Source organism: Eucalyptus grandis, chromosome 5, assembly GCF_016545825.1.
Source record: "Eucalyptus grandis isolate ANBG69807.140 chromosome 5, ASM1654582v1, whole genome shotgun sequence".
In the NCBI taxonomy this organism is placed as follows: Eukaryota; Viridiplantae; Streptophyta; class Magnoliopsida; order Myrtales; family Myrtaceae; genus Eucalyptus; species Eucalyptus grandis.
This window is the reverse complement of record NC_052616.1, coordinates 42,824,814-42,846,944: the sequence shown is the minus strand read 5'-3', so window position 1 is coordinate 42,846,944 and position 22,131 is coordinate 42,824,814. Positions and strand designations below refer to the sequence as shown.

The 22,131-nt window shown below is 42.5% G+C and overlaps 3 protein-coding genes across 3 annotated transcripts; 2 read left to right on the top strand and 1 right to left on the bottom strand.

Annotated features, from left to right (window-relative positions):
• Nucleotides 1–8,273: 8,273 nt before the first annotated feature.
• LOC104444993 (protein CHUP1, chloroplastic) lies at nucleotides 8,274–12,279 on the top strand. Its single transcript, XM_010058770.3, is given in 7 exon segments — nucleotides 8,274–9,642; nucleotides 9,645–9,844; nucleotides 10,212–10,343; nucleotides 10,438–10,619; nucleotides 10,712–10,823; nucleotides 11,731–11,868; nucleotides 11,969–12,279. Coding segments are annotated over 7 exon segments (1,959 nt in total). The 5' UTR covers nucleotides 8,274–8,576; the 3' UTR covers nucleotides 12,098–12,279.
• Nucleotides 12,280–13,102: 823 nt separating this feature from the next.
• Nucleotides 13,103–14,533, top strand: LOC104444994. Its single transcript, XM_010058771.3, has 4 exons — nucleotides 13,103–13,419; nucleotides 13,499–13,575; nucleotides 13,817–13,928; nucleotides 14,149–14,533. Exons 1-4 carry the CDS (start codon nucleotides 13,136–13,138, stop codon nucleotides 14,276–14,278), a joined length of 603 nt encoding a protein of 200 aa, XP_010057073.1. The 5' UTR covers nucleotides 13,103–13,135; the 3' UTR covers nucleotides 14,279–14,533.
• A 174-nt stretch (nucleotides 14,534–14,707) lies between these two features.
• On the bottom strand, nucleotides 14,708–20,420 carry LOC104444995 (protein trichome birefringence-like 38). Its single transcript, XM_010058772.3, is given in 6 exon segments — nucleotides 14,708–15,279; nucleotides 15,956–16,114; nucleotides 16,279–16,454; nucleotides 19,679–19,824; nucleotides 19,827–19,849; nucleotides 20,016–20,420. Coding segments are annotated over 6 exon segments (1,119 nt in total). The 5' UTR covers nucleotides 20,339–20,420; the 3' UTR covers nucleotides 14,708–14,987.
• Nucleotides 20,421–22,131: the final 1,711 nt, after the last annotated feature.

Below are 22,131 nucleotides of genomic sequence, written 5' to 3'. Positions count from 1 at the left end.
CATAATTCATTGAAGTGATTCTTTCGTGTCTATAAATCGAAATTGAAAGATTTTCCTCTCGGTTTTACCATTCCGAAAACACTCGCCACAAGATTCATCTAACTGAAGCCCTAACTTAATCCAAGCTCAACCTATCCTTCACGGCACCACTCGCAACCTTTGTTGGTACCATCCGCCACCTCGAGTTGAGCCGCCACCTCGTTACTAGCAACCACCTTGGTTGAGCTCGTCTCTCCCTCCATCCCATAGCTCGCTCGTTCTCTCTCTCTCTGTGTCAAGCGACATCAATTCGGCAACCTCGACTCTAAATCTACTTGAGCTTGATGCCGACTAGACTTCAAAGGCATGGCCATGGTTGGCCTGGAGAGTAGATAGAGAAACGAGGCTTGCTGGAAGACAAATAGACACGGGATTGATAAGGAGGGCATCGACTGCATATCTGATTGGGGAGGAGTGGCATCGGTTTGGGGATGTGATTGGAGTTTAAATGAGGTGGAGGAGTAGTTTGGTCTTTTAACTAGGGCTTGTCGTCTAAAGATGCATCTCTAACACCGGGGACATTGTCTAATAAAGACGTTGAGAATGATTTTCAAGATTCTATAAATTAACGGTTCAATGCTTCATTTACTTGATTTAAGAAATACATATGAGCAACATAGGGGCAAACACCATCTTTCTCGTGCAAACAAATAAATAAGGTAGGGACAAGAATACCTAGCACTTATTATGCTTAATTGAGTGTGGTACAAGACACGAAAATCCACATTCACATCAAAAATATTTTCAGCACAAGAACTTAGTCAAATGTGAGAGTCGGATGCACAACACATCAGGCAGATCCACTGATAAACAAGGGTGAGTCCACCATGTTGCTCTGCCAAGAGCCCACTTTGCAAAACCGAGGAGCGCCAGCCATGTTGCCATTTCTTGAGACCTAGTAGCCCGCAGACCGAAGAGGATGTCTCTTGAGAATGTCTTTCGAAACAGCCCTCTTTGCTTCCCTTGACACAGACATAGGGACTTCCTCTGCATAAATGCCTTGGCTAATTTACTTTGCTGGGGCATCACCTAATCAGAAAGACATCATCCAAAGGCCTTTGCTGAGAAGGTTTACACTTTGACTGCTTTCAGTGTAGTTGACTGTGAATGTAACCTCGAGAGGCATTAATAGCTCTTTTCGTGTGACTGTAGCTTCATCAATCCTTGCACAATAAATCAATGTGTCCCCCACCTCCATGTGATGGATGATAGCCTGGCTTGGTCCCCCCCTCAACAAATCTCTGTTACATTTCCAAAAACCCCAAAAGAAAGATGGGTTCAACATAATAAATTGAAGTATCGATAGATTCCCGATGGATGAACTAGAGGTCGCCTATTCAAATTCCATCAACTACTTGCGAGCTACTCTGGATTACAGCTAACTCGCATGGGTCAAGAGTTTGAATTTACTTAGTTTGTAAATCTTGTAGGGTGCTTCGTGAGCCTCCAAATGACCAAGTATCTATATCCATGAGGATGAATTCAACAAAATAAAAAAGAAAAAACAATTTCGAGGGACGACATGAGAATGATAAGATATATAGTACAATAAAAGAAAATCATATAATGTACGTGGAGTTCTTGAATATGAATTGTACCCATAATTAACATCCTGACACAGCATGTGAAAACAACATTGCCCTGTAACGTTGGACCAATGAAAACCTCATAAACAAATGCAATCTTACCCTTAATTTACATAAAGAAAAGGATGCAATTCTGATGTCTAAGTGAACTGATAGAGGGTGTGGTGCCCCATTTAGGCACGAACTCTATTAGCTCATGCTTCGTTGGCGTTGCAGTTCTTGCATGACCTCTCTCTCTCTCTCTCTCTCTCTCTCTCTCTCTCTCTCTCTCTCTCTCTCTATCTGTGCATGAAAACAACCGTCCGATGCATGTAAGGGGATAGGCAGTAGTTAACACACTTCGAAGAGGACCACATCGACTTCACACAATCTCATCATATATTCCCAGCTCCATGTTACATACCTTTCTTGCTCTCCCACGTATCCACATTAATTGCAATCCATCATCCTCTGTCACCTCTCTCTCTCTCTCGTCTCTCCCTTTGCCGATGAGTTAATGGCATTTCACATGGTAGATGGTGTGGCATTCGATGAAAATGGCAATGGGGCTCTTTCGGAAAGAAGTACCGCTTTGCATTTGCTTTCCGCGTTTGCATTTCATGTCCTACCGTCGGTGCCAAACAATGCGTCGTGTTCAAATCCTCGCACGGCCTCTAGAACTTATGTTTTCCCCGTGAAAATGTTCAAAACAGAAGTCGTATTTCGGTGTCCCCTTCCGATCTTGACTGAGACATAGGATGAGGCGAATCAAAGGTATATGCATGTAATTCTCAAGCCAAAAGTGACCAAATTTATGGGATACCTATGTTTGATATTAGACAAGCTGAAAGACAAATGCTCCGGAATTTTATTAGTGCGAAAATGAGGTAGAAGAGGGGCACTGGATCGTCACGTCAGGAGCAGTCGCGCTCAACAAAACCCTTCCTTATCTTCTCCCTTGGAATGAACTGGCAAAGTAGCTCATAAACTTTGCATGAGTGTCTGCACAAGAGAAATGAAGTCCAAGCACATGCCTGACTGCTTGTTTGTTCACGTCTGGAAGGTGGTCCACTAGACTTTTGTTTTCTATCATCAGGGATCGAGCTAAACTTTCGTTCTTGGCGATCAATGTGCTTCGACCTAAACTCGATAAATTTACAAGTAATAAGACCTTGACAAGATGGTCATTTGGCTCTGACTTGACATCCATAGGCGCACTGCGTTTTAGTTCCCTTCACAACACCGGCGACCCTTTGCCATTTTTGGGGGAGAGTTAGGGTTGAGTTGAGTTTTCTAACAAGATAGCCAACAACCAAGTCCACATCCAATCAAAGTTATTGAACTGTCGAGAAACGATCATGTGGCACATTATATGATCGAAAATGAGACCACATGTATCCAAAGAGAACATAAATCCTATAAATAAGCGATATGAAATACTCATACAATATGCCTAATGGCTCAGGGACTCGAGGACAAGAGCATGTCCAACCGAACAATGGATACATGAAAAGGGACTCGAGGACAAGAGCCCGGGCCCAGGGCGTCGGCACCGAGCAGAAGTACAAAACCAGAAGCGCTGCTTTCGGCGCTAACCCACGATCTAGCCATCGATCACGATTCCGTCTCTGAATCCGATGCTGTTCGGCACGCCCCATTTTCAATCGAGGGTCGATGGAGGGTCGCTAGAGTCCCCAGTTGCTGCGGTCGCTTTCAGCCCACATGGATCCAACTTCCCTCCGCCTTCCGTTTTGGGTTGAGAGGATAAGCAGCTAAAATGCCAGTTGCCTCGCCCACAGCTTGTAATTTGCGAAATAATTGATACAACTTTTCAATCGGCGAACAACATTAGATTTGAATCATTCAACACATTGAACTTTGATGGTTTTTGTCCATTGATTGTTGCACTCTGGTTATGTTTTCCCAATTGAATTTTCATCCTATAACGAATGTCTCCCCAAATATGACACAACACTATGGTATATGTTAGCCCTAACAAAAAATGAAGAAATTTAAAAAATGTAGGGATAAGTGCATTAGAAGTCTTAAAACTTATCATAAAAGTAAAATTGATTTCTAAAACTTTTAAAAAGCGCAATCAAATCTTAAAACTTATCATAAAAGTGTAATTAAGTCCTAAAAACTTTTAAATAGTATAATTAAGTCGTAAAACTTATCAAGTTGGTGTAATCAAATCTTAAAATTACAAGCATTTTTTTTGTTTCTCAAGTTAGATATAGTTAATTGAAAGACTTAATTACACAAACTTGATAAGTTATAGGACTTGACAAGTCTTAAAATTTTCAGTACACTTTTTCTTTTCTTTTTTTGCTATAAATAAAATTTTCATTTCAAAACAAAACATTACAAAAGGGATGCAGTATCTATATTAGAACAATTGATAAAAGAAGACTTGACTAATACAATATTTTTAACTCTAGACAAGAAATCATGGAAAAGAAAGTGCCTATTTGATTAAAAGCCCAATTTACAAGCACATAAGTAGTTTCATTCTTGGATCTATAGGTCCAGGCCATGGTCCAACCTAGATTTTGCTGAAGTAGGAAGTGAGAATCTACAACGAATGGTCGAATACTCCAAGGGCAAAGACCCTTTTGTTAAATGACATCAATTGAGACTTTGCAATCACTTTCAAAAATTGCTCTTCGGAAGCCCAGGGATTGAGCATAATTGCAGGTGAGAAAAAAGATTTTCATTGCATTTATCCCAAAAATGAAAAAGAAAATGCAAAGGGTTGTGCAACTTCATAATCATATTGATTGCACCACTTTATCATCATATATGCTCTAGAAACAACCATATTAGTACTCACAAATGTGAGCTATTTCCAATTAAAATGCATCAATCATTTAACAAAAATGAACCTTTAGTTTATTAAATGACTGAAATTGAAGTGCAATGACTTTGATTGGAGAATGCACCGAATTTTCTTTAACGCACTGAAGATATCGAGCAAAGCTTTGTAAATTTTAATTAAAATGTCCTGTATGTTTTTTGGGTAGTAATGTATTTTTATGATTTATCATATGTTTCATCCTTTTGCTATAAGAAGAAAATCGTCACAATAAGGATCGTTCTTGCCAATTTGCAATTCATTGTCAATCTTATCGAACGCCTCCAAATTGAGGTCAAAATGCATTAATCGTAAAAATGAAAGTTCAGTGCATTGGACAATTAAAATCAAAATTGAGTAATATGATCACAAAATTTCAATGAACATAATTATAATTTACCCAAATAATAGGCAGTTAGGCCCAAAATCCAGACCACTAATTATTGTCTTGGGATGGAATTTTGAATTTTTTACCCAAAAGTGGATTAAAAAGATAAAATAATAGAAGAACGAAAACTTTCTCTCTTTCTTTCGCCCTTTTTGTTGAAGTTTTTCCCACTCACGGTAAAGGCAACTACCACCGTGGCGGCTTACCTTCGTAAAATAATCATTGCGGTAGTTTAGGGTTTGATTCCTTTTCAATTTTTCTTCCCTCTCGAGTCGTGAGAAAATATCGGATCATCATCATTATGGAAGATAAGTGAAAAACACAATCAATTGTTCTTTTGCCCATCAAAATAAGTACTTTACGGTTTTAATAAGAATTTCATTTTTTTCCCCAGGCCATCTCGAAAAGTTTCAAAGCCTGTTGGCTTAAAATCAACAAAAGCAAAACGCACTTTTATTTTTCCACCAAAAGTTAATAAATTATCTGAGTTTTAATAATAACTATATATAAAAAAAGATTCAATTTACAAATCAGCATTTGGATGCTAGGGAAGGTTCAAGTACCTCAATATAAAAAAGTGAGGAAAATTATCCAAAAACGTTATAAATTTATTGTACTCTGATCAATTTAGTCATAATCTATTCAGTTGTATTAGTTCAGCTATAAATCTATCAATTATGTCAATTTAGTTCTAAAATTTCTCATCTCATTTTAGTATGATGGTCAATTTAATCATAAAAATTTAATTGTATCAATTTAGTCCTAAACCTATACAGTTACAACCTTAAAATTGTTATGATTTGTAAATTTAATCTTAAACATTTTAACAATTTTCTAATCTAGTCATTCCGACCAATTTTAACTCAAAATCACTAGCATCCTCCGTGGCAAGGCCACAATGACGTAATATTTTATTTTATTTTTATCTTTTTTCATATATATTCCTCTTCTCTTTTTCTTTTTTTCCCTTTTTCCCTTTGCTAACCATTGCTTGGCCTAGCGATGGGCAACAATCTCTATCGGCCTCAAATGAGACCCTCACTTAAGTGGTCGAGGGTCACCCTCTTCAAATCTGGTGAGGATTACCCTTGCTAACTTAAGGGAGGGTAGCCCACCCCTACCAAGTAAGGGTGACCCTTGCCTAAGGCTGGTGACCTTCGCTAACCATGGATGAGGCCTAATGGTGGCGTGTGAAGAGAAAAAGGAAAATTCATAAAAAAATTTAAAAAAAATGTAAAAATATCCATGTTAGATGATTGTCCTAAGACCGTGCCATGTAGGCAAATTGGCGCTAACTAGATTGTCACATCAATGATTTTTTAGCCAAAAATTGGCCAGAATGACTAAATTAGTAAATCGTTAAAATATTTGGAATTAAATTAATAAATCATCCAAAAGTTTAAGACTAAATTGGCATAATCAAAAGGTTTATAATTGAATTGATATAATAAAAAAATTATATTAAATTAACCACCATATATTAGGTTTAGAACTTTTTGGATAATTTTTCCTAAAAAAAGTTTATGAGCCGTAAATTTCAAAAAGAACAAAGAACAAAGGATAAAAATTATTTCAAACAAACCCTTTGTCAGTTATAAACAAATGTCTTCTAATTTATATTGAATGGGACAAGAGTAATGACGAAAATTCCAAATATTATTTAAGCTTCACTAGGTCATTACAAAGGCCAATGCAAAATTACATGTAGGTATAAATAAAATTCGAAAGTTTTTAGCATTTTATATTAAAATAAGAGGTCTAAATCCATTTCGCGGGATTTAGGAGAAAAATTTAAAATTGCATTAAATTCTTTAAAAAGTAGCCATTATTTCGGACATAAAATATATATTATCTTCAGTGGTTAAGAACCATCAATAAACTAACTTTTTTTTTCTTTTGACTCACAGCCGTTGCACTAACTATATAAACCGAATAAACCGAATCTTTTTAATGGTAATGATGCTTTGTCGCATTTTTTGTCGACCCTCGAATGACCGTCATCATCAGGACAGGAGAGATAGACCCGTTTGAAAAGGTACGGACCGAGTCGACCGTTGGAGGAGCTCGAACGATCCAACAATGCCCACGCGCGCCGACAACCCCACGCGCTTCTCGCTTCTTTTGTCTTCTTCTTGCTTCGTCCAAGCAAAGAGCCTAAACTAAAAAACTAGCCATTATTTGACCCCCAAAAAAAAAAAAAAACCTAGCCATTAGCCAGTTTAAATCTTTACAATGACACTTTTAGCCAAAGTGAGGATCTTGACCAGCACTTTCATCTTGCTTTTTTTTTTTTTTTTTAATGGCAAATGTTCTTTACAAGTTCTAAAGTCAACAGAGGACGTTGACATTCGGAGTGACAGCAAATGTCTAGATTAATTGTCATATTTATGAAATCATCATGTGAATTTGACATATACACTAAATCTATTCAAGTTGTTAAATTTGAGGGAAAAAAACTTGCAAAAGCTTTAAATTATGCCTAGCCATAAACTTATAGCGCAAAAATTCCAAACTTATATTTGCATGACATATTATCCTCCATGAAAATTTCATTATTGAGCATTGTTAATAATTTCCTTACATGGATGATAAAAGGCAAACAGTATTAGCATGGTGACACTCATGTGACTTAAATAAAATTAAAATAATATCATTTCATTTATACAAATATAAGTTTGGAGTATTTTTTAAAAACTTCAAGATAAATGTATTACAGTGGACATAATTTGAAGATTATCATATGACACAATTGAAGTTTTTGATAGTTCTTTAATAAGTCTCATATTAAAGTTGATGCAACTCATTTGGCTTGATGAGGTGGATCTAAAGTGAATACACCTAATCTTTGGAACAGCTAGTTCATAGGATCCAGACATAAATTTTTAAAAAAAAATCTTACAATATGATACATGCCTTTTGATGATTAATTATTTGTTAATCTTATTGGTGACTGTCTTTGGAGTATTTATCGAGTTACCCAATGATGCATTTGCAATTCCATAACCCTCTATACTTGTTTTACATTTTAATTTGGCTGTCGAAGACAAGCCTTTCCATAGCCAATAAGCTTACTTATGGGATAACATATTTTTGAAATCAATGGATAGTGAAATCAATGGATAGCATGAGCGCAAATTTGTAAAAGTATCTTATCAAACGCACATTGACTGTGAACAAGACCTCCTATTGTTTAGATCGGATCTATTGTTTCTTGATCAACAAAATAAAAATTGCAAGACTCAAAAATACAAAAATATGAAGATTGCATCAATAAAAAAGGAAAAATTATCCGTCTGACTTTATAAAAAGAATCCAATGGAATATATTTCCTTTTCCATGCTTGACCTATTGTCCCGCCGTTCTAATCCGGGCAAATTCACTTAAACGAGCAATCTCCTCCGTATCCAATTTCAAATCCTGGATCCTAGAAAAGAAGGCCAAAAAAAGAAAAAAAGAAGACCGTTCCTCGTCTTCTGTGCCCCTTTCTCTTCCTTCTCTCTCTAGACTTGAAAACACGCACGCACACACACAAGCAAGAAAGCCACACAGACAACAGCAAACAGCAAAGGACATCATCGTCCTTGGCCAGGCCCTTTTCCCTCTCTAACATGTAAGAACTAGAGAGAAGAGAGAGAAGACCCTGCAACTACCAAGAACTAGAGAGAGAAAGAGAGAGAAGACAGAAGAAGCGCATCAAGAAACTACTACCCAGTAGCGAGAGAGAGGAGCAATGGTAGCCGGCAAAGTGAAGATGGCGATGGGCCTCCAGAAGTCGCCGAAGCCCGAGACCCCGCCCCGGCCGAAGCCGCCGTCGCCGTCCCCGAGCTCGGGCAAGAGCACCTCCCAGAGGGCGGCGGCGGCGCTCGGGCGCTCCCTCGGGGCCTACTTCCCGCGCTCCTCCGCCCAGGTCCAGCCCCGCCCGCCCGACATCTCTGAGCTGGTCCGCCTCGTCGAGGACCTCCGGGAGCGCGAGTCGCGGCTCAAGACCGAGCTCCTCGAGCACAAGCTCATCCGGGAGACGGCGTCCCTCGTCCCCGTGCTGGAGGGCGTGATCTGCTCCAAGAACGCCGAGATTGCCAAGTCGGTGAGGAGGATCGAGGAGCTGGAGGCGTCGAACGAGAGGCTGAGGCGGGAGCTGGAGGCGTCCTGGGGTCGGTTCGAGGAAGAGAGGAAGGCGAGCGAGGAGAGAGCGAGGGAGATGGAGGCGGAGATTTCCGAGTTGAAGGCGGCGGCGTCGGCTTCGGCTTCGGCTGCTGCGACGCCGGCGTCGTCTTCGGCGGCTGCGACGGCCTCTGCGACGCCGGAGTCGTCTTCGGCGTCGTCGGATCGCATGGCCGGCGATGAGCTCTGCTCGTCGCAGAGGTTTCAGGCGGTCGCCGCGGCCGAGGCGACGTCGAGGCCCGCGAGCATGGCCAAGATTTCGAAGAAAGGAGCGAAGCCGAGCGACGCCCCGGCGAGTCAAGAGAGCCACCGGCTCGAACGGTCGGATTCGAAGAGAGAGGAAGCCATAGCGGCGGCGGAGATCGAGCGGCCGAGGCACTCGCGGTGCAACTTGGAGGAGCTCGCCGAGTCTGTTCTGTCCTCCGTCGCCACCAGATCCCGCGCCCCTAGGGTTCCGAAGCCGCCTCCGAAGCGCTCCGCCTCGTTGCCGCCGTCGCTCCACGGCTCGCCCTCGGAGCAGGCTCCACCGGCGCCGCCCCCTCCACCGCCTCCACCCCCGCAGGCGAGGACCGCCCCCGCTCCGCCTCCCCCTCCCCCTCCGCACGCGAGGAGCGCTCCCGCCCCGCCCCCGCCGCCTCCCCGCCGGCGGGGACGAGGCCGGTGCCGGCGAAGGTGAGGAGGGTGCCGGAGGTGGTGGAGTTCTACCACTCGCTGATGCGGCGGGACTCGAGGAGGGACTCCAGCGGCGGAGCCGCCGCGGCAGACGCCCCGCCGGCTACGGCGAAATCGCGGGACATGATCGGCGAGATCGAGAACCGGTCGACCCACTTGCTCGCGGTAGGTGTTTCCCCTGAAATGTCGCCGCCGGCCCCGTCCCCGTTCCCGTCCCCGGGGGCCGGCGTTCTCGCTTGAATTACGCTTTTGCCACTGAGAATTGTCAGTGACTCACTGACCGTTCGTGTAAAAGCAGCAGCAAGATTTCGGGTCTAGTCTGGTCCCCCATCTTTTGCTTTTCAATAGTGCCCTTTTTGGATTCTTCTTCTTCCCCTTGTCTGTCTTGCTTGCGAGATGAGACATGGATCAGATTCGACGGAAAAGAAAGTGAAATCCTCTCCGAAAATCAAAAGGGCAAATTTTCAAATTTCAATTCGCACGCCGTTCCCTTTCCGCCATTCTTGACGGAAACTTCATCGTCTTGCTGCAGATCAAGACGGACGTGGAGACGCAGGGAGACTTCATCAGGTCCTTGATCAAGGAGGTCGAGGGAGCTGCGTTCACCAGCATCGAGGACGTCGTGCCTTTCGTCAAATGGCTCGACGACGAGCTCTCTTATCTGGTAACCATTCTCGTGCAAGATAGTGCCCCCAATGCTCTGTTTTTCCTCTAAGAAAGAGGTGGAAACATTGAAGCTGCTTCGTGGATTTGATTAGGTGGACGAAAGGGCGGTGTTGAAGCACTTCAATTGGCCGGAGCAGAAGGCCGACGCGCTCCGCGAGGCCGCGTTCGGGTACTGCGACCTCAAGAAGCTCGAGTCGGAGGCCTCGTCGTTCCGGGACGACCCCCGCCAGATGTGCGGCCCGGCCCTCAAGAAAATGCAGGCGCTGCTCGAAAAGTACGGAACGCCCTCGGGACTCAACACCCTCCTCCTCGAAAGTTTCGAATTTTGAACGCCAACGTCTAAATTTTTCTGCTGCTGGTTGACAGATTGGAGCACGGCGTCTACAATCTCTCCCGGATGAGGGAATCCGCAGGCAAGAGGTACAAAGGGTTCCGGATTCCCATGGACTGGATGCTCGACAGTGGAATCGTAAACCAGGTAAAAAAATCTACTACAGTAAAAAAAAGGGACAGAATGTACTGCATGTTTTTCCCCTAGCACCGTTTGAAAAATCGCAAAACGACCGGACGATGATCTCCGTTCACTCGTTTCTTATCGGGCATGGCATGATGCTGCATTGCATCGTACGAGCGAGTAAAAAACGTTTGTAGCTGTGGTCCCCCCTCCCCTATCTCTGATGGGAAACCATTTCGTTTTTTTATGCCTATTTAGCAAGATGACAAGCGTAGGGTTCGATCATTGTCTGCCTCGGTGTCTGCTCTACTGCGCATGCACCTCTGCATGGGTCACATGTGAGAGAGAGCTCCACTCCTATGGAGAAGAACCCAGATTTGAAAATGCAGCTTCTTGTCACCTTCCCTTTCAAGATTCTCCATGGGAGAAAACACAGGAGCAGATTCTGGATTTGACCTCGATTAATTTAAGGGTGGGGATTGTCCGCATCCTGCGGTCTTTGGAGAAGGGCCTAGATTTTCTGGGAATTCTCAGAGAGAGAGAGAGAGAGAGAGAATAGTATCATTGAATAATCTTTGTATGACCCTCTAACTAGGGCAGGTTAAAGACAGCAATTAAAAATCATGTGGGCACTTGTTTGCTGCAATGGAGTTGCTGCAGACCCATTGATTCAGCTCTCCATCGATCAAAGTTAAAATTTGTCAAAATGGGGCTTGAATATTTGGCGTCCGTGGCTTAAAACGGTAAATTTTGTAGTGACGTGAGTTCAAATTTCATTTAATGAGGTCTCTGGAAGAAGTCGTGAAATGGGCATTGCTAGAAAATCATCAAGGTGGAAATCATTGAGAACTTGGCATGGTAGAATTAGCTTGTAGAGGACCATTGGCATGAAAGACAAGATGATGAAAGTGTGTTTTGCCTGTAATTGCAGATTAAACTCGCCTCGGTGAAACTAGCGATGAAGTACATGAAGAGGGTGTCTGCAGAGCTCGAGATGGGCGCCGGCGGCGGCCCAGAAGAGGAAGAGCTTATAGTCCAAGGCGTGCGGTTCGCCTTCCGAGTACATCAGGTAATATAGCGTCTCTCGCTCCATCTTGCCCCGATCTCGAGGCAGGTTCGAGGTCGTTCTGCGATCAGCTAGCTGACGACGGAGCCCGGGTTTTGTGCAGTTTGCAGGAGGATTCGACGTCGAGACAATGAAAGCGTTCCAAGAGTTGAGGGATAAGGCGAACTCGTGCCATGTACAATGCCAGAACCAGCATCAAAGACTTTTATGCAACAAGTCCGCTCCTTGTTAAAAAGATCTGTAGCAAACTCAGCTTCAGAAATGCCGAATTCGGTCTCTTGATTCTGTTGTAAAAATAGAAATACGTTTAATCATCAATACCAGCGGTGGAAGCCGCTGCCTAGAGCTCGGTTATTGTTTTACTTGGTCTGCCGTGAGATTTTTTGCGTATCTACCACGATCTGCGTATTCCCAGAGATTATCTTGCGATTTCTGCAATCTCGCACAAGATACTAAGTATTGTCTGCAAGTTCATCTAGGTAGTCCGCTTTGAGATTTTGCACCCTTTTTAAAATTAGGGGTGATCGGTTTCTAATCTAATCCGGTCTCTCTCAGGAATTGAGAACTAGATCAGGAGGATTATCGATCCGGTTCTCAGTTTTTGGAATTAGGGACCGGGCTTCTAGTCCAATAGAACCGCTCACTTGATAATTCTGCCTCCATATTTAAGCATTTTGAAGGTAAATCTCTTCCCAAAAAGGTATTGGACTTATTGCTATTTTAGAAAATTAAAAAAATTGGAAAAAAATGTAGTCAGTCCAGTTTGTCAATCTGGGCGGTTTTTAAGTGGGTTGGTTTGATATGCTCACCCCTACCTGAAAAGGCTTCCAAACCCAAATTTGTGTGATTCATGATATTGTAATCATCGATTGAAGATTCGAAAATGTCCGATTGACCATCCTCGTTTGTAAATGTTCAGAAGGATGAAGGGTTATGGTGAGAGGGATTGGATATCAAACTAACGAGCTTTGGATCCGGGTGATCTCATTGCATCCGAGCCAAATTTACATGGATCACAAGATTAGGCGAACGTCACATGAGATCCATCTCACTCCTGGCAAGACCCTCAAAATACCGATGAACGTATGTTCTAAGCCTGATTTCAGGCCCACCCATTTACTACCTACAACCCGACGGACCGACCCAAGTACCCGTTTCCGACCCACTCCATCTCCGGACCCGACCCGACCCGGACCGGCCGGGTCGCCCGAGAGATTCCGACAGGGAAAGGAAGGAGACACGGAGCGACGCACGCCAATCGTTCGACGAAATGTCACTTCCGCTTGTGCACGCTTCGCTTCCCTGTCTCAGCTTCCATCCCTCCCGCTCGCCCATCATCCGGAGCCACACCCAGTTCTTCCCTCGCTCATCGCTTCCGCATTCCTCGCTCCGATCTCCTCCTCCTCCTTCTCCTCGGTTTCGTCGCCCGACCATCAGAGCCGCATCGGCCGCGCGGTCCGAGCTGATGGCCGACGGCGCCAGCACCGGCAGCTCCTCCAGCCCGGCCATGAAGCTCCTTTTCGTGGAGATGGGCGTCGGCTACGATCAGCACGGGTGAATACTCTGAACTTTGCCATTGAAATTGACCCGTTTGTATCATTGAAAGTCTCGAATTTTTTGTGTGATCGAGCAGGCAGGACGTTACGGCGGCAGCGATGAGGGCGTGCAGGGACGCGATCTCGTCAAATTCGATCCCCGCTTTCCGCAGAGGTAAATGTCAATCCACCGTGAAACTTGGGCTCGTGTTTTTTTACCTGCTTCCCGTTTGAGAAAAAAGATTAGATTTTGTCGAGAATTTCGATATCGCGGAAACCCATTGCTTCTTAGGTTCTGAGAATGTAAGAGTGGCATTCGATAGGCGTAGGAGGGTCCGTTAATTGTGATGGGGAGTGTCGGTTTCGGCGATATCGGTGTCGGTGCATTGTATTCTGATGAAATAAGGTTGCTTCAGGGTCAATACCTGGAGTCTCATTTGAGCAGATGAAGCTGCTGATCAAGCTCGGAGTGCCTCATTCCCTTCAGCAATCCCTTGACATTGAGAGAGTCAAGTCCGTCTTTCCTTAGTGAGTAACTAAAAATTGTTCCTTTTTTCTTGAAAGATCATCGATTTACCTGTGAGAAATCAGTCTTCTGGTTACTACATAGAATGAGGAAGAGGATGGCGTGGGTTCTTTTTTTTTTGCTTTCCATATATGCCTGCATTTGGAATGAGAACTATCTAAACATATTTCATCCAGTGCTGGATACTTTATGACTTTGATTTTTGGTACTGATTGATTGCAGTGGAAGAATTCTTGATGTTGAAGTTGTGGATGGTGGACTGATATGCTCAAGTGGTGTATTAGTGGAAGAAATGGGAGACAAGACAGATGAGTGTTATATAGTGAATGCTGCAGTTTATGTTGGGTACTAGTATCTCAGTCCTCAGTTCCTGGGCAGCGTTTGCAACATATCTCAGTTCCAGAACCGTAGCAGACTGCTCTCCAGAGGCTCCATAGCTGATCTTTTTTCTTGTTTTGCGTAGTGTGAGATATCGTTGTACTGCTCTGCCATCTGTTTGCTATGACAAACTCTTCATAGGGCATGTGGTGACTCTTGAATGTGTATTTCACATTTTCATCTCTTGTTTCTTTGAATAAAATTTTTGATACAACTTTCTCTATTTCTATTGGAGGCTTCCCATCTAGTCATTTAATTTAGGGCTGTTTTTTTCCTTGTGTGGCTTACATAATTGATTGCCTGTATCAATAATCTGAAGCTTCTTAAGAGTCAACCATGCTTTATAGTCTGCACCTATGGGAAGAAGCACAGACAATAGACAGGATAGAATCAACAAGAATCATAAACAACTTAAAAACCAATAGGGTATTACCATGTTTTATTGCTTCCCCTCCTGTGTACAACTATTGTAAAAGAAATCTGCTAAAACATAACCTTTCTTGAAATACTGTCTGTTTGCACAATGGAAATATTGCGTCAGATTAGGTAGAGCACGTATACACCACGGGTTGTGTACTTTACAGTCGATCTGTTTAACAATTGTCATCCACTAATGGAGGTCATGTTTTTTGGCCCTTCAATCAATGATTTCGAAAATACAACTATGATGAATGTCGATATTTTCACATCACTATAGCTGCATATAGGAGCTGATTCCAGGTATCGGGCAGACCAGGAAGGCACCAGTGACTGCAATCGGTGCCGGAGTGGTCGCCGCTGTAGGTGGAGGGGTGCGCGTCCTTCCTCAATTGTGACAGCGTAGTTATGTCCAGCAAATACACCGGAGTCTTCATACTATTCAATACTTTGTTCACCACAGAGGTGGCTGGAGGAGCACCGGTTGGATATGTCGAGCCAGAGAGGGGTGATTGCTCTCCCATGCAGTTCTTCTTTGGTGAGTGCCAGTCCTTGCCCCTGTTTTTTCATTTCATCCCAAAAAGATCAGGCACGGTTATGTACTTTTTATAGATCTAGACTTATCAAGGAATGCTCATATTGGAAAAAAATATTGCACAGACCTGCATTGACTCGAACTAGGTTAATGACAACCGTTAATCATGGGGGTTTCACACAGGCCCCAAAAAATCAAACATTTGTGATTGAGCCTGGTCTAGGCAAGAACTTCCCCACGTATTGATTATAGTTCCAGTCTCATAGATAAGTCGAGTCATTCATAGTGTCATATGAGACATTGTTCGAGAAAAACCCCAATTGGCATGTGACAATGCCGGGCTTTCTTCAGATACACATATTCCAAGCATACTGCATATCTCTTTCTGTAGTCTCTGATCCAGGGTCCACCTTTTTCGTGTGGCGGGTGCATGATTAAGGATAAGAAAGGCAGAGTGAGACTCAAAACTGAGTCTACTTTCAGGTAAAAAATTTGCCAGTCAATGGGGCCGACTTCTGTTCATGATTTAGGTCAAGGAGGTTCACATTCACATGTGGAAGTTCTTTTCATCTCCTTAATACCCGGAACTCGGTGTGACATAATATCTTAAGAAAAGTTCCTTAAGCGTTCTATATGATTTGTTAATTATGTTTTTAGGTTATAGAAGCTTTTTAGAGATCCAACCACTAGGGTACTTACTGATAATGAGTAGGAGAGATTCCCTGGAAGAAGACTTTGGTCTTTGAAGAATCAACATTGAGATCAACCCATTTGGCCCATGTGCTCAGCCCCTTGTAATAAGCACTTAGACGGTCCATGTCTTTAACCACTCTGCCCCCATCTTGTATATAGTCCCACCTGCAATTAGAATTTATCATCATCGAACTTTGGTCTAATATCTATTCATCTTGTTTAATGCATAAGCCCTGGCCTAGAACCAACAAGAAAATACAGGCACCACATCAAGATGAAAGTCAGAAGGAGAATGCAGATGAATATGAGGGAAGTCGAGGTTATCATACGGCTGAGATTTTCCGGTGTGGGTCCACCAGTGCCATGAGTTGAAGATCAACACGTCCATCCCTTGCCACGATTTTCCCGCCTCGATGGAATCGAGCTTGAGAACTCGCCCAATGTTCTCTCGGACTATGTCCACCAAGTAGGGCGTGCGATACAGAAAAATGCTCACTCCATAGTCCTGCAAATCATCAGAGTTTCTGCCCTTTAGCTCTTCCTCAAATTCTTTTTTGGCCTATTCTCAGGTACAACTTCATCGGGAACTTCGATCGAGTTTCGCCATTGATCAATCAAGTTGAATTTAGCTATAGTGAAACTATGTAATTCCTGGCATGAGCAGTTTTATTCTCTTAAACTGTTCACCATAGTTAGTAACCTCAAAGAAGGACCATGATTGGGAATTTTTGGATCGTTTTTCTCTGAGTAAGAGATGAAACATAATTAACTTGAATTCATGACAGCTATTCGAAATCTTAGTTAAACACTGGATTTGTCATCTCATGTTTGCTTTTCGTGAAAAAATACTAATTAAAGTGGAAGGTTTCTTCAAACAACAAGGAGTTGGGTCAACTATTTAATCAAATGATATTGAGCCTATTTCCCATCTTTTCTCAAAAAAAATAAAATAAGTGGGCTATAATTATAATTGAAGAGATTGAATGGGCTATAATTATAATTGAAGAGATTGAATGCTGGCTCCGGAGAGCACCAACTTGATAATTATAATTAAATAATGCAAACCCCATTTTATTCCATCATTCCCTTTCGAAATCTTTAATGCTATGCAGCTGCATTGTCTGGGAAGGGCTTCTTCTAGACAGCTTTCTTTATGCAAAACCGTGCACTATAGTAGTTAATAAATAATGCAAATGAGGTACTCTTTGATGACCACTCATAGACTAGCACGGCCCACAAGAATTATCACATTGGAAAAGGTAGGGACTGCTCATAAAGCATTCAAAGGGTACGTATAAAGACACTAATCTTGGATAAATTGAACTCCATGGAATGCCCTAGACTTTGTGGCTAGAACATTCAAACGAGCCATCTCAAGAGAGCTTCATGTTCACACAAAGCATCGTCGAGGCTGCAAAAGGATGATTTCCTGCCGCTTATTAAGGCATCGATTCCATTAGTGCACCGGTACGGAGCTTTTAACTTGGCAAAATCTAAGTTTAGGGGTCTTGGTGTTTACATCACGATGTGAAAGAATGTACTAAAACTGATAATGAAAAACGGATCGCACTATGTGCCGTGGAGAGTAAGTACACTCTTAATAATGACAGAAGAAGGTGCTCGAAAGCTATCAAAATGGGGGAAAGCAAAAGAGGGCAAAGAGACAGTGGAGGGGAGTAGGTTGGGCCGGTGGGCTGTGGATCACAGCCTGTCACTGTGTGGTGGGGTATGCCCCCTCGTCCCGACCTAAAACAAACGCAAGGCATCTTGTAGACAATAGCATGTCAAGATTGAAGTAATCATCATATCTAATCTAAAGTCCACACTTATTTATTGTTCTATTATGAGCTGGAGTACAATTCACCAATTGCACCATCCTAGGTCTCGCTTGCCCATTATTTTTATTTCTTTCCACGATTTATGAAAAGCAATCATATGGTATCTCGAGTCAATTCTTATATATCGGATTAAATTTATCTTCCTAGTTGGATCAAAAGTAGATAATTTATATTGAATTTGAAAAGATTGAGTAAAGTGGCATTTGAAGAATTCGACATTGAAATAAGGAAATTCACATAGTCTAGAATAAAACAAAATTACATTCGTGAAGAAGCTAATAATATCTAAAATCTTATTCTATAGTTTTCTAACTATGCATCTATGTAGCAAAACTTCGTGCTTATACTTTTCAAGTTGCCTATATCTAATATATAACTTTTCTAAGTTGGAATTTTCTAACCCGTGACTGGTTAGAACCCTAGATATACGCAAAATTACATATAAAAAGTACATTATGAATATGTCCGTGCAAAAGGTGGGTCGAGCAGCTCATTTCTCTTTCAGCTCTATATCGCAATTACCGGATATGCAAGCAAATGGAACCATACCTGGACAAAGGAATCGCTGACAGGACAATATTTAATAAGAGGAAAGTCCTTCTTACATGGACAAATCCGACAAAGTATTTCCTATGCCAGATTGTTCATAGTACAGCTAAAATAACCCATTTGAAGAAAGCGGTGCCAAATTTGTACCAAACAAGTCGACAACACCCACTGCAACATCATCAATTGGTCATCATGGCATTGACTGCTCATCTTTTGTTAATTATTGGAAGAAAAATTCAGGGTTGAATGTGAGAATTTCCAAAGCTTAGGGTAAATTAGGAAAATAAAAATAAAATATCTAAAATTATAGTTTTCATTATTATAATTATGCCTGACCCAAATTAAATTTTTTAAGTTGAAACTTGGTAACTTTTTTAGGGGTCCCCCTACACACTTCCTCCCTTTTAGGTTGATTCCCACCCACCTTTCCCAACCCCATATGATCTTGTCTTATTGCGAGGACAACGTTTAAGGCCAGAGCTTCATTATTTATGGCTAAGAAGCAATCATCATGAGCCCTTTTCTTGCAATTGCTCTTGCTCTCATTTATGACAAGAGAAGTTCCTACAGGTGTCTTTCCTTATGTAGAACAATGCGCACGAGCTCTCTTCGAGCTCGGCTCAAGTACATAAGTGTCGGCTCGTCGAATTGGGAAAGAAGGGATTCTCGAGATTCCAAGACCGGCTTACAGAATCGACCTACGAGTTCATGTAGGGTCATAGAGTCCCTAACATCGTCTTCAAGGAGAAAAGTGTACGGTGAATGCATACAAGCAGTTTTTAAGTAAAGACGATATTGAAATCAAATGCATTAGTTCCACATCTCCTTTGTAGGTATTTTAGCGCTGTTAATAAGGAGCAATGATTGAACAAATTCGCGGTAGAATTATGGCAAGAAAAACGCCGTGGACGTTTCAAAATTGTTGGATCCGATCGACCGACTGACGATCCGATGACCCGAGCAGTCCACCGACAGTTGATGTTGGTCACCCCACGGGTCGGAAAGGGCCCGACAATTTTGAGTGATTTTTAGCCCACGGGTTAAAAGAAAAACCCCTCGAGCGATTCAATGGACAATACAGCAGACAGAATATGCTCGAAAATCGAGAGATTCTCGCCCTCGCTAGGACCTTAGAAGTAGCTCCAAAAGGGGAACTACATCGGGGGCAACATCACGGGCAACATCACGGGCAGAAACTCCGAAGACCAGAACAAAATCTTAAAAAGCAAGAGAGAACTCCGCAGACAGAGAAAAGAGACAGCCCATCATGCGATGAAACGAACGAATTTTACCCTCTTTTGTTTTTTCTATATTTTTTGGAGAACGGGGCGAAAAGATTTACCGGGAAAGTGACCGCGGAGAGAGATTCCTTCCTGGCGAAGCTGGTCTTGGCGCCGGGCACCGACGCATGGATCATACACGACAGCGATTCCCACATGTTCAGGCTCAGCGAGTCCCCCACGAACATTATCTTCTTCCCCCTCCACCTCTCAGCAGCTCCCCTCCATTAAACCTGCAAGACCTCCAAATTTTCAAATTTCGAGAATATATAAAGTTCAACATACCAAGAAACTAGAGCAAAAGGGTTTCCCCGAATTTGAGTTTTCTCTTCGCTTAGCAGAAGAGAGGAGAAGCAAAACACCTCAAACAGAGGGCGAGGGAGATTCGGTAATGGAAACCTGGGAATGGCGCAGGAGTCGGGCCTCCAGGCGTACTTGAGGTATTGGGTGTCGGGCCGGCCGTATTTCTGGCAGTCGAACTCCGGGTCGATGAAGGGACACGACGAGGATTCGTAGAAAGGGTAGGAGGCGTCCACCACCCAATTGCCCTGGAACAGATTGCACCCGCCGGTTTGCTTCCGGCCTCTCAGGGCGGCGGTGGTGTTCCATAGCTGCTGCTCCGAGCTTGCTCGTTGCGGACGAACGAGGAAGAAGAGGAAGAAGATGGTGAGGTGGAGCGCGGTTATGGCGAGCGAATTGGGTGGGCACCGAAGAAGGGCCATTGCGGCTGGAGTCCCTGCTGCTGAGGTGAGAGAGAGAGGGAGAGCGGCCCTCCCGTGTGCGTCGATTTATAGGGAGGTTCTTGTCAGTCTCTGCGAGAGAGAGAGAGAGAGAGAGAGAGAGGGACATGGTTTTCTGAGGTGGTATTATTGTTTTTTTTTTTTTTTGGGCCGACCTGCAAATGTTGGATTATATTTCCATCTAAAGAAAATGTTAAACTGCATATACCTTCCTTGGCGTTTGAGGGTTTCTATGGTCATCATTTACTGTTCAAAATAGACTTACCCTACTTCCCAAAATTTTTTAACGAATGATCGAGATTTATTCTTTGATGATTCGGCAACCATTGGTCTTCGAAGATTATTTGTGAAAATATCTATCGACCTTCTAGCTAAGATTAAAGTGCGGTATCTATTTTTATCAGTTTCATAATGATGGTATATGCAACATGGTAATTTTACCGAAAGTCTATCTTATCATTTGACATGTTGCAAAAGATTTTAATGATCCAGTATTATTCTTCGCCTTTCTGGACCAAATATTCTTGGCAACCTGTTGCTGCTTGTGCTCCTTATTCGTTACTTCCTTCCTACAATACTTTAGCTATAAAGGTATTTTAAGTTTGGGAAAAAGTATGCGTTTATGTGTATTTGGAAAGCATAAAGAAAACCATAGAAAGAACGACAAAATAAAGATATAAATTAGTTGCGAAATCTTGGAAGGACATGAGTATAATTAGAGAAAATGTGTGGCCAATTGGCGGGGGCTGTTATGCTTTCCAGGTCGAATTTCGTCTGGAAAAGAGCAAGGGAAGAGTGCTTGACTGGATTGCGTGAATAAAAATTCTGCAGAAAGGTCTGACATTTCCATTGGGTCGCAGGTCACGGGCACAATTGAACATATGCACCAAGTTCATGGGCTAGCTGGTCACCACGTGCATAAACAGTTTCGGATGAATCCGTGGGATGTCCAATACCTTTTTTGTCTCCCTTATCATAACTTAATTAGTGTTATGGAACGGAATCGAGTGGCGTTGAGTCCCGTCGGTGTCAAGCTCAAGCTCGGTCATATCAACTCGACTCTCGTACTCCTTTTTTCGAGACTCTATTCGAGCTTCATAGAGTATCGAAATTTTCTACTCAAGCTCCACTTGAATAGAACCAAGTCATAAAGAATCTCGAGCTTGAAAGCGCGAGCTCTCTCTTTACTAGCTCGTGTGCTATTGATGTGTTATGCAATTTTGAGTGTTTTCGTGTCTATTTTTATAAGTATTGAATATTTTATAAGAAATATTAGAAGTTTTTGTAGGCTTGATTAGGTTTGTGAGCTCTTCAAACTGAGCATTAGTGAGTTCTAGAAATCGATTTGAAATCAAATAAGTTGATCTCTAGTACTTGATGAGCCGAACATGAGTCGCTGCAAGTAGCTTGACTCAATTTTACCCTATTTGCAGCTCCAAATTATTCGAATAAAGAAAACCTTTTTCTTTTTTGATGTTGTTTACTCAACTTCTAGTTGATATGTCCTCTATTGTGACACTAAAGAATTTCCTTCGAAGCAAAACTCACGATCAGAATTTGTAAAGATCTATTTGATGTCATCCCATATGATTGACTTAATAATTAAGGACCAGACTTATACATGTATATTAGGTTCATGACACATATTTAAATTCTAATGCTATTAAGCACAAGTAAATTTTTATGTTTGGACCGCTAGTCTGACTTGTAACTCAAGTTATAATTGATCGATAAAGTTATTGAGATAGTTCATAAGCTTGAGTTTTGTCTATCTA